Raw genomic sequence first — 12,936 nt, forward strand, 5'->3', positions numbered from 1 at the left:
CCACAAGTAGGCAAACCAATACACTCTTAGAAAAAGGTGTTATCTAGAACCTAAAAGGTTTCTTCGGCTGTCCCCATAGAGGACCCATTGAATAACCCTTTTTGGTTCTGGGTATAACCCTTCTGGGTTCCATGTAAAAACCCTTTCCACTGAGGGTTCTACCTGTAACCCAAACGGTTTCTACCTGGAACCAAAAAAGGGTTCCACTATGGGGACAGCTGAAGAACCTTTTTGGAACACTTTTTTTTCTAAGGGGCTCCCGAGTGGCTTAGCAGTTTAAGGCACTGCATCTCAGTGCAAGTGGTGTCACTACAGTCCCTGGTTCGAATACACGCTGTATCACATCCGGCCGTGATTGGGAATCCCATAGTGCGGCACACAATTGGCCCAACATCATCAGGGTTTAGCCGGGGTAGGCCGTCATTGTAAATAAGAATTTGTTCTAACTGACTTACCTAGTTGAATGAGGGTTAAATAAAAGTAATTGGCCACGTGGGCTTAGGCAGTTGGTTTGAGGTTACATTAACTAGTAGACAGTAATTTTAGCCATTATTTTGACCCACATGATAAAACAATGCCTATAGTCTGAGACTTCAGTGAGTGCTATGACAAGGCATGATTCTCTATGAAGGATTGACAAACAAGAGAGGTAACAATATGTGACAGCAATAGGAGGTAGTTTATGAATATGTAAATTATGTCGCACAATATCAGTACCAAGGTGCTTGTTGTCACCCCCAGTATACTGTCTATCTGCCCAGAGGCACATCCTGTATGACCTTTCAGTCTAGTGACATCTACAACCATGTCTATGTTTCCATTCCGAGGGGTGGGGAGTTGTTGGATGAAACACATCACTTCTTTGTGGTTCATGCATCAATTATTTATAAATAATAATAACCTTGGACAACTGCTGATTTGCAATGACACTTTCATTACAATGAGAAGCCTATAACTCATTGGTGGCCATTAGTTATTAATACCCTGGTGTGCCAGCTTTACTCTGTCATTTATTGCTTAATCTCTGTGCCTTTTAAATATTCAATAACTGCTGTATCTACATTTACTGTCTATGATCTGGCCTGGCTTGTCACCCCTGCTATAATGCTATAATGAAGGCTTTCCACGTCTTGCTTGACAATGCACAATGTCCAAACTGGCACCCTATTCACTAGTGCACTATATAGGGAATAGGATGTCATTTCAGTCACAGACCCAAGCTTTGGTTGTTTCTTTACCTTCATGTTTGGAATGATACATGAAGGTAGATAGATAGATGGATAGAGAAATGGATAGATAGAAAAATTGATAGATACAGTTGAAGTCGGAAGTTTACATACACCTAGGTTGGAGTCATTAAAACTTGTTTTCAACCACTCCACAAATTTCTTGTTAACAAACTGCAGTTTTGGCAAGTCGGTTAGGACATCTACTGTGTGCATGGCACAAGTCATTTTTCCAACAATTGTTTACAGACAGATTATTTCACTTATAATTCACTGTATCACAATTTCAGTGGGTCAGAAGTTTACATAGGCTAAGTTAACTGTGCCTCTAAACAGCTTGGAAAATTCCAGAAAATTATGTCATGGCTTTAGAAGTTTCTGATAGACTAATTGACATCATTTGAGTCAATTGTAGGTGTACCTGTGGATGTATTTCAAGACCTACCTTCAAACTCAGTGCTTCTTTGCTTGACATCATGGGAAATTCAAAAGAAATCAGCCAAGACTCAGAAAAAAATGGTAGACTTCCACAAGTCTGGTTCATCCTTGGGAGCAATTTCCAAATGCCTGAAGGTACCACATTCATCTGTACAGACAATAGTACGCAAGTATAAACACCATGGGACCACGTAGCCGTCATACCGCTCAGGAAGGAGACACATTCTGTCTCCTAGAGATGAACGTATTTCGGTGCGAGAAGTGCAAATCAATCCCAAATCAACTGCAAAGGACCTTGTGAAGATGCTGGATGAAACAGGTACAAAAGTATCTATATCCACAGTAAAACAAGTCCTATATCGACATAATCTGAAAGGCTGCTTAGCAAGGAAGACGCCACTGTTCAAAAACCACCATAAAAAAAAACAGACTATGGTTTGAAACTGCACATGGGGATAAAGATCATACTTTTTGGAGAAATGTGCTCTGGTCTGATGAAGCAAAAATAGTTAAAGCTTGGTCACAAATGGGTCTTCCAAATGGACAATGACCCCAAGCATACTTCCAAAGTTGTGGCAAAATGGCTTAAGGTCAACAAAGTCAAGGTATTGGAGTGGCCATCACAAAACCCTGACCTCAATCCCATAGAAAATTGGTGGGCAGAACTGAAAAGGCGTGTGCAAGGAAGGAGGCCTAGAAACCTGACTCTGTTACACCAGCTCTGTCAGGAGGAATGGGCCAACATTCACCCAACTTATTGTGGGAAGCTTGTGGAAGGCTACCCAAAACGTTTGACCCAAGTTAAACAATTTGAAGGCAATGCTACCAAATATGAATTGAATTCCCGCTGGGAATGTGATGAAAGAAATAAAAGCTGAAATAAATCATTCTCTCTACTATTATTCTGACATTTCACATTCTTAAAATGAAGTGGTGATCCTAACTGACTTAAAACCAGGAATTTTTGCTGGGATTAAATGTTTGGAATTGTGAAAAACTGAGTTTAAATGTATTTGGCTAAGGTGTATGTAAACTTCCAATTTCAGCTGGAGATCGATGGATGGATGGATGGATGGATGGATGGATGGATAGATGGATAGATAGATAATAGTTTTATTTACACCAACACATGTGCCATAGAGAGGGCCATGGTTGTGGAGAAGGAGATGAACCAATTCATCCTTGTGCTTTGTGTGCAAATGCCACTGGAGTCTATGGTTTTTACTTGACCTATGTTTCCTACCAATCCTATATGGAGTGGGGAACGGTTGTGGAGAAGGAGATAAAGGCATGAAGTACCCTCATCATCATCATCATCATCATCATCATCAGGCTGACCAAAGACTGATAATGTTTCTGGACTTTACTGGATGAAGAGATGAATTAAGTAAGTAGCTAAGTAACTAACATAGTATCATGACATTAGCAACATTTTAATAGCAAAATGGCAGTGGAAGTTAAAGCAACAACCAGGTATGAAACCATAATAATAATGTGTAACAATTTTGTTGTATTTGCACAGGTAACAAACACAGTTCATTATTGACCATTTGTCATAGATCACAGGTAATAAACACAGTTCATTATTGACCATTTGTCATAGATCACAGGTAATAAACACAGTTCATTATTGACCATTTGTCATAGATCACAGGTAATAAACACAGTTCATTATTGACCATTTGTCATAGATCACAGGTAATAAACACAGTTCATTATTGACCATTTGTCATAGATCACAGGTAATAAACACAGTTCATTATTGACCATTTGTCATAGATCACAGGTAATAAACACAGTTCATTATTGACCATTTGTCATAGATCACAGGTAATAAACACAGTTCATTATTGACCATTTGTCATAGATCACAGGTAATAAACACAGTTCATTATTGACCATTTGACTAGATCACAGGTAATAAACACAGTTCATTATTGACCATTTGTCATAGATCACAGGTAATAAACACAGTTCATTATTGACCATTTGTCATAGATCACAGGTAATAAACACAGTTCATTATTGACCATTTGTCATAGATCACAGGTAATAAACACAGTTCATTATTGACCATTTGTCATAGATCACAGGTAATAAACACAGTTCATTATTGACCATTTGTCATAGATCACAGGTAATAAACACAGTTCATTATTGACCATTTGTCATAGATCACAGGTAATAAACACAGTTCATTATTGACCATTTGTCATAGATCACAGGTAATAAACACAGTTCATTATTGACCATTTGTCATAGATCACAGGTAATAAACACAGTTCATTATTGACCATTTGTCATAGATCACAGGTAATAAACACAGTTCATTATTGACCATTTGTCATAGATCACAGGTAATAAACACAGTTCATTATTGACCATTTGTCATAGATCACAGGTAATAAACACAGTTCATTATTGACCATTTGTCATAGATCACAGGTAATAAACACAGTTCATTATTGACCATTTGTCATAGATCACAGGTAATAAACACAGTTCATTATTGACCATTTGTCATAGATCACAGGTAATAAACACAGTTCATTATTGACCATTTGTCATAGATCACAGGTAATAAACACAGTTCATTATTGACCATTTGTCATAGATCACAGGTAATAAACACAGTTCATTATTGACCATTTGTCATAGATCACAGGTAATAAACACAGTTCATTATTGACCATTTGTCATAGATCACAGGTAATAAACACAGTTCATTATTGACCATTTGTCATAGATCACAGGTAATAAACACAGTTCATTATTGACCATTTGTCATAGATCACAGGTAATAAACACAGTTCATTATTGACCATTTGTCATAGATCACAGGTAATAAACACAGTTCATTATTGACCATTTGTCATAGATCACAGTAATAAACACAGTTCATTATTGACCATTTGTCATAGATCACAGGTAATAAACACAGTTCATTATTGACCATTTGTCATAGATCACAGGTAATAAACACAGTTCATTATTGACCATTTGTCATAGATCACAGGTAATAAACACAGTTCATTATTGACCATTTGTCATAGATCACAGGTAATAAACACAGTTCATTATTGACCATTTGTCATAGATCACAGGTAATAAACACAGTTCATTATTGACCATTTGTCATAGATCACAGGTAATAAACACAGTTCATTATTGACCATTTGTCATAGATCAATAAACACAGTTCATTATTGACCATTTGTCAATAAACACAGTTCATTATTGACCATTTGTCATAGATCACAGGTAATAAACACAGTTCATTATTGACCATTTGTCATAGATCACAGGTAATAAACACAGTTCATTATTGACCATTTGTCATAGATCACAGGTAATAAACACAGTTCATTATTGACCATTTGTCATAGATCACAGGTAATAAACACAGTTCATTATTGACCATTTGTCATAGATCACAGGTAATAAACACAGTTCATTATTGACCATTTGTCATAGATCACAGGTAATAAACACAGTTCATTATTGACCATTTGTCATAGATCACAGTTCATTATTGACCATTTGTCATAATAAAAACACAGTTCATTATTGACCATTTGTCATAGATCACAGGTAATAAACACAGTTCATTATTGACCATTTGTCATAGATCACAGGTAATAAACACAGTTCATTATTGACCATTTGTCATAGATCACAGGTAATAAACACAGTTCATTATTGACCATTTGTCATAGATCACAGGTAATAAACACAGTTCATTATTGACCATTTGTCATAGATCACAGGTAATAAACACAGTTCATTATTGACCATTTGTCATAGATCACAGGTAATAAACACAGTTCATTATTGACCATTTGTCATAGATCATTTGTCAGGTAATAAACACAGTTCATTATTGACCATTTGTCATAGATCACAGGTAATAAACACAGTTCATTATTGACCATTTGTCATAGATCACAGGTAATAAACACAGTTCATTATTGACCATTTGTCATAGATCACAGGTAATAAACACAGTTCATTATTGACCATTTGTCATAGATCACAGGTAATAAACACAGTTCATTATTGACCATTTGTCATAGATCACAGGTAATAAACACAGTTCATTATTGACCATTTGTCATAGATCACAGGTAATAAACACAGTTCATTATTGACCATTTGTCATAGATCACAGGTAATAAACACAGTTCATTATTGACCATTTGTCATAGATCACAGGTAATAAACACAGTTCATTATTGACCATTTGTCATAGATCACAGGTAATAAACACAGTTCATTATTGACCATTTGTCATAGATCACAGGTAATAAACACAGTTCATTATTGACCATTTGTCATAGATCACAGGTAACAAACACAGTTCATTATTGACCATTTGTCATAGATCACACAGGTAATAAACACAGTTCATTATTGACCATTTGTCATAGATCACAGGTAATAAACACAGTTCATTATTGACCATTTGTCATAGATCACAGGTAATAAACACAGTTCATTATTGACCATTTGTCATAGATCACAGGTAACAAACACAGTTCATTATTGACCATTTGTCATAGATCACAGGTAACAAACACAGTTCATTATTGACCATTTGTCATAGATCAGAGGTAATTATTGAAATGTATTTGTAGATGTCATTACACACACACGCACGCACACACACTCCCAGTAAATTGCGCTTTGGATCAACTCAAACACTTGTCCTCGGACAAGGGAAATGAATCAATAAAGTAGTCTGATTTTTGAAAGAAACAGTGGGAAATAGGTCTACAAAACAGAGAGGTTATTGTGGGAATGCCTCACCTGGAATTTAAGCAATGTGTCATCTGGAAAATGGATGAATGAAGTATTCTTCCTTGTAAAAATAAAGGTAGATAAAATTAACATTCCCAACTGAAACACGTTTTATAGCTAACAAAGATTATAGGCCGTAGAAAATAGAGTGGGAATGTGTCATATCATCTGCAATATTTGAGATATTTGAGCTCCATATTAGAGAATTAGTTTTTTTGTGAGTCTCCAATGTGTTTGCTGTCCACCAGATGAAGAAGGCCTGTAAAGTCCCTCTTTCTTTGTGTACTTATCCTAATTGTCTTGTGTTCTTTGTTTTATGTATTGTAGGCCTAGTAGATGTGAAAAACAAACATTTAGGACATTTATACACATGACACAACTGTGCATAAACATCCATTTACAAAAAACGTGTCTAACAAAATGAAGAATAGACTAATGTGTAAATATTATTCGATTTTTCACTCAAAATGCCTTTGCTGATGCTGCTCAGCAAAGATTTCGTTTAAAGTCCAAATGTACCTTCTGTAGTAATTAAAAACTATTTATGTTATGTCAAGTAGATTATGAGAACCTCTGTGGTGGTCCATGCTGTTTGTGCTGTCAGTGTTGAGTGTGTTTCGGGGGTTGTGGGAACCGCTTGTTCTCACTACCCATACAACCCACCTGTGCAGCGCTCGAGAGCAGGTGCAGCTACAAAGGTCAGCGTTGTGTGTGAGTGTGAGCGCCGCGCTATCTACAAAGCCCAGAAACTTTCAACAGAGCTCTCTATACAGCCCCCGCATCTTTCGGATTTAGAGGGGTTGGGTTAAATGCGGAAGACACATTTCAGTTGAAAGCATTCAGTTGTACAACTGACTAGGTATCCCGCTTTCCATTTCCCTATGCTGTAGGCTTTTAGGCCTCCCTAAAACGGAAATGCATCCAAACATTTGACTACAGGTCATCATCCTTCGCTTGTTGTAAGCCATTTCGTTGGAGAAGATGTAGCATATGTCAGTATGATTATTAGCCTCACCACATTTGAGATAGTAGTCTACTAGAATGTTATTAATACAATGTTCTCGTTATTATTTTCCATAAATAGGCTTTTTTGTGTCTTATTTCAAGTCAAAATAGTCTAACTTCATATGGGCTCCCATTTCGTTCCATTTCAAATCATGTATTATGGGAAAGGCAATTCTGTCTTTGGGCACAATATGAAACAACTTACAAATCCTACACAGCAGTCCGTCCAAGCAACTTGAGACTGTACAAGAATACAATGTAAAGGTATCAACTTTGTCCTAATATTTAGGCTTACATTATGCAGCCAATTACTTTGAGGATTGTGAAATGCCAAAATGAGTTTGCAGCCCCGTCAGTGTGTCTCTGTGAATATGCAGAACTTGATAGGCTACCTAGGTAATAACTCGAGGAGCTCCGGATGTCCACAGTTGCAATACCCATCGAAGGTTATTACTTGACGTCAGGTATATAAAAAGCAGGGATCTATTATAACCTTGCACTTGTTAAAGAGTCAACTCTTTCCCACCAGCTGCCCCTAAAATAGACACACAATTAAAACCCGTTGAATCTAAACAGTTTCAGTGTCCTTACTTCACGATAAATAAGATCGACCCAAACCACTCAGTATAGCCCACTTACGCCAACTGATGTCTGATAGTCGCCCATGTAATGCTCCTGGAAGGATATGTAGGCCTGATGTTTCTGTGTTTAAATCGCTTTGCACAAGAATAAAGGTGTCAATAAACGCCACCTAGCGATTTTCACAAGTCATTTCCGTGACACGGTTATGTGTGTGTTATTGTGGGCTACATTACATTGTTTGAACAGTAAATTAACAGAATGTTTGAGCAGAATGTCTCCATTGAATAAAGATATCTTCTTAACAAACTAATACCGTAATTGCATGGCATATATTTTCTCAGGTGTTTTGGTTTCGCTAGAGAGCAAATGTTATAATGTCTACTCAATGATCATGTATTGCTTTTACCTAAGACATAAAGGAGATTATGGTAGTAATTATGAGACACATATGTCTATATGTGTCTCATAATTACTACCAAAATCTCCTTTATGCATTTGTTAGTCATAGTTTTGTTGGAAAATAACCAGCTTGGCAATTAAAAATGATGTAAACATTTTAATGAACAACCGTCGGTTGATAAGCAGCATTTATTCACATTTCGATTAGACATTGCATTATGATATTATGGGATCAACAGCCTATCGAAGTGAACGTAGGCCTAGCTCCCTTTACAAATCTCCCCTCACAAAGAAGCCCGAAGGTCTACATTTCAATACATTATTTGTCCTCGCACGCCAGTAGGCCTGGCTATGAATGCTTGTATGCCGTCATATTAGATCTATAGCTGGGCTTTATTTAAAAGAGAAGCCCCTGCATCGCTACGTCCTGTAAATCACCGGCGGTATGTGATATCAAACTGTGCTTTGACGCGAGGCATCGGAGCAATGCGCATAAAAATGTAGTCTCATCTGAAGGAATAAGGAGCCAGTCGTAGAATGGGCGCCCCGTTATCCAGTGTCATTGAGAAGCACTGCCTCAGCAGCTTCTTCAGACTGAAAGTGAATTCAAGAAGAGGGTCCTTTCTCTGTTCCCATGAGTATCAGTTAAAAATAGCCCCCTAGCCCCTGTGCATTGACACCGGCCACACACACCATCGACCATTTGCTGTTTGTGTAAAACTGATTAGCCAGACACAACTGTGAAATTAAGTGTTACTTTTATAGTAGCAACATGCAAACATATTTTATATCTTCTCGGTTTCTCTTGTAATATGATACCATAATGTCTCGGCATTTACCAGTTAGGCTAAAGAGCATCTGCACTGCATCTAACATTTCTCATGAGTGAATCCACTCTCATTTTCATGTTAGTAATGTTAGTGAAAACATTATTAACAGCTTATTGATCATCAAATGTTTTGCTATTTTGATCCACCAAAATCATTTTCATACCAGTTCTAATGATTTCATGTTTGTTTTTATGTTTTGTCTGGAATAAAATAACGAGGCAGAATCCTGCGTTCTGTGGCCTTATAAGTAGCCTAATTCCTGATTAGTATTTAGGTCTATATGGTATTCAAAATAAAATCTATTTAATTGTTTTGACATCTGTAAATAAGCCATCATAAGGTAGTAGCAGAAAACGGCTATAATGATGTAGCCTAGTTATTGTCATGCCAAATGATAACAAGATTATATCATAATAAACAACAAAATAACTTTAAAACAGTTGAATGTAACTCTAAATTGAAATGTATAATGAATTGATATTAAACTAAAGTAAACATTTCCTAATTTGTAATATCAATAGCCATATTTTATATTAAGAGATATTACATTTGAACTAGGCCTATGGGAAATGGCCTGTGTTTCAGTTGATTCATTCATTACTTGCTCGCGGTAATAAACACGTCATTACACTCTCACTTAATTGTCGTAGCAATAAAAATATTCAAGTTTCGAGTTTCAGAGGCCTACCTTTATTATTGGCCTTAAATTAAATGCACCTGGTTTGTAATCTTGTTTTGATTGTTTAATGTGGTAACATTTATACCTATTTGTTTACAAAACCTGTACTGATATTTTGTCATATCCCAGGGACTTTTCCGATTATTTCCTACTATTAAAATGGTTTCAATTAGAAACGTTTCAATAACTATCACAAAGCAGACCTATCAGACATTTCAAAAACTACATATAGAAAATGAATACTGCTAATGCTTCTTTCTTTAGATTTATTAACAAATTATTCCAGTTTACAACACAATAGAGATACATAGAATACATATATTTCAATTTATTAACAGACCATTTGTCCAGACTTAGAATAAGAACATGTTGTATCAGGTATGAAAAATCAAAGCAAAAGTGTTGATTATTTTAAACTAACAGTGAGCTAGCTACCAGTTACAAAATCAAATATAAAATAATATCAGGAAAGCTCGTCTATAACTACAATTGTTGTACAGTTCAAACAACGAAATAAAATAAGTAAAAGTCAAACAAGTAAAAGTATTTATTTTTACAAATATGTACAAATATTACCTGTACAGATAGCATTCCTTTGCTGTTGTCTCTTTGTTTAGTCTTTACATGGCTACAGATTGGTGGACACCTTCCAGCGCTGCATGCCTATTTCGTGCTGTACAGCCCCCCCCAAGTCTCTAGAAAAGTGAGTATTTTATTGAGATTATTGAGGCCATTTGGACACTGCCGTTACTGAGGGTAAAAACTGTCCCGACATGATATTAGATGGCATGCTAAGAATTGGTGCAATAGCTGCTGTTGTCCTGGTTAGGCCATGTGCGCTCAACAACGCAGACTGAACAGTCACCGGAGGCCGCATGAAAGTCTGTGCACTAGAGGAAGTGGATACCCCGATTATGTTTTCTATACTGAAAGACGGTCTACTGGAGGGCTCGGACTTGATCATAGACGCGGTGCTCAGACTGTTCAGCTGCATCTGTAGGCTGGGGCTGAGCTGAGAGTTGAAGGCTTTTCTGTTCAGCTCAGCGGAGGACAAGAGAGGGACAGTCGGGGGAAGCATGGGACCTACTGGGTGCATGTAAGGGTACATCCCCGCTGGATGGGTGTAGGCTGGGTGAATTCCATAGTGACGTCCGTAAGGATTCCCAATACTGTAAGCCCCAAAACTTTGCATCATGAGGGCTGTCTGGTCCCTGAGAATGTCTGGCTGGTGCCTCTTGAATCGTTTCCTTCTCCTGAGGAAGCTGCCGTTGTCAAACATATCTTCCGATTGTGGGTCCAGGGTCCAGTAGTTGCCCTTACCAGGGTTGCCCGGCTCCCGGGGGATTTTCACGAAGCAGTCGTTCAGCGACAGGTTGTGGCGGATAGAGTTCTGCCAGGCTGGAAACTTCTCTCGGTAATACGGGAACCGGCTGCTGATAAACTCGCAGATCCCGCTGAGTGTGAGTTTCTTCTGCGGGCTCTGGAGTATCGACATGGTGATGAGCGCGATGTAGGAGTAGGGGGGCTTCACTAGACTGTTTTTCGGCTTGCTGCTCATGGCACCCGACGCGCTCTCAGTGCCGTCCGCTTTGGTCTCTCCCTCCCCGGCGCTCTCGCAGGGACTCCCGGACCTGTCCTTCACTTCTATCTCTTCCACCTCCTCCGAGTGGTCGTGCATGCCCCCCTGGCTGTCGCAGTCGCTGTCTCGCTCCATTCCCTCATCGCCTTCGCCGACCACGTCGATATCCACATCCTCGGCAGTGAGCACCGTCTGACCGGACATGTCGTTGGCACTGTTGCCACCAGACAGGGTCATCACAGCTTACTTTACCGAAGAACAACCAGGGATCTAGGTGAGGGTGCGCGCGCGGCCCGTCCGTTGCGGTCAGATCGGATGTCGCCGGATTCTAAATGCAGGTCAGACCGGCCTGCCAGAGAAACTTAAACTTCAGAAAATATTTCTCCAGTCAAGTAGCCTAGTCGTCTTCTTAAGGGTTTTGGTGTGTGCGCTTCACGCCTCGATGTCCTTCGATCGCTATTTCCTAGTAAGAGTGGTTTAAGAGTGCGAAGTCAAAATGACATATGCTTTTAAAGCCGGTTTTAAGGACTGTCTGATAGATTACCTTTTCAGTTTAAGATATACTATCAGTGCCGCCACGTGATTGGGTGACGTCAGACGTCCCCTGCTAAACCATGCAAACTGAAGTTGTTTCATGGATTTGTCAACAAAGGGACAACAGTAATGCTGCTTTCCACTACTTTCTGTCTGTGTTCGTCCGTCATAGACCATTTAACGGTAGTGGGTGGTTTGGTGGGTGGGTGGGGGGTGAAAAGTGGCCTACATGATTGAAAGATCTGATGCGCATTATATCTCCCGGCTGCACTAAAACCAAATCTTAACTTTGCTTAAACAAATTGCTTGTGTTGAAAGCGGCGGAATGAAAACGTCGACAGCTAAGTTAATTGAATATCTTCTAGTTATTATTGTGTGCTCGTCTTTATGTTGCATGGGATATAATCATTTTTATTAAATTGGAAAAGAGAGTCTATAATTCTTAGTTGCCTTCTCCATACCCAAATGACTTCACGTGTAATTATTACTTTAAGCATAAGACCCTTTGGTGAAAGACAGCCTACTTAGTATTATTTTTTACTATTATACCAACTAAAATCTAGTTTAAATTTCACCATGGAATGTAAGGCTATATTCAAACGATTAATTCCGTGGATTTGTCGAAGGTGAGAAGGATACTGAAAACAACCATGGAAAAGAATAAATAAATAATTGTCAACGGGTTTTGCCAGAGGTGTTAACGACCTAATCATTGCATGTGTTAGCATATGAAAAAAGTAGGAAATGCGGGACCGGGTGAATGCAAAGGCCCCATTCACAACCATGAAGGTGCGCAGTGTATGTGGGCTGTTCACAAGAAAGGATGTAGAAACGAATACAGAAGTTTAAACGTTTCCTGCGTTGTGT

General features: G+C 38.3%; 1 protein-coding gene across 1 annotated transcript; it reads right to left on the reverse strand.

The window, feature by feature from the left end:
- Window positions 1–10,205: 10,205 nt before the first annotated feature.
- foxd3 (forkhead box D3) lies at window positions 10,206–12,073 on the reverse strand. The gene has a single exon (XM_035786888.2). It carries the CDS (start codon window positions 11,770–11,772, stop codon window positions 10,678–10,680), a length of 1,095 nt encoding a protein of 364 aa, XP_035642781.1. The 5' UTR covers window positions 11,773–12,073; the 3' UTR covers window positions 10,206–10,677.
- Between the last annotated feature and the right edge of the window lie 863 nt (window positions 12,074–12,936).

This window comes from Oncorhynchus keta, chromosome 1 (assembly GCF_023373465.1).
Source record: "Oncorhynchus keta strain PuntledgeMale-10-30-2019 chromosome 1, Oket_V2, whole genome shotgun sequence".
NCBI lineage: Eukaryota > Metazoa > Chordata > Actinopteri > Salmoniformes > Salmonidae > Oncorhynchus > Oncorhynchus keta.

Coding starts and splice junctions, on each gene's coding strand:
- foxd3 (XM_035786888.2), bottom strand. CDS start 11,772: ATGACCCTGTCTGGTGGCAACAGTGCCAACGACATGTCCGGTCAGACG.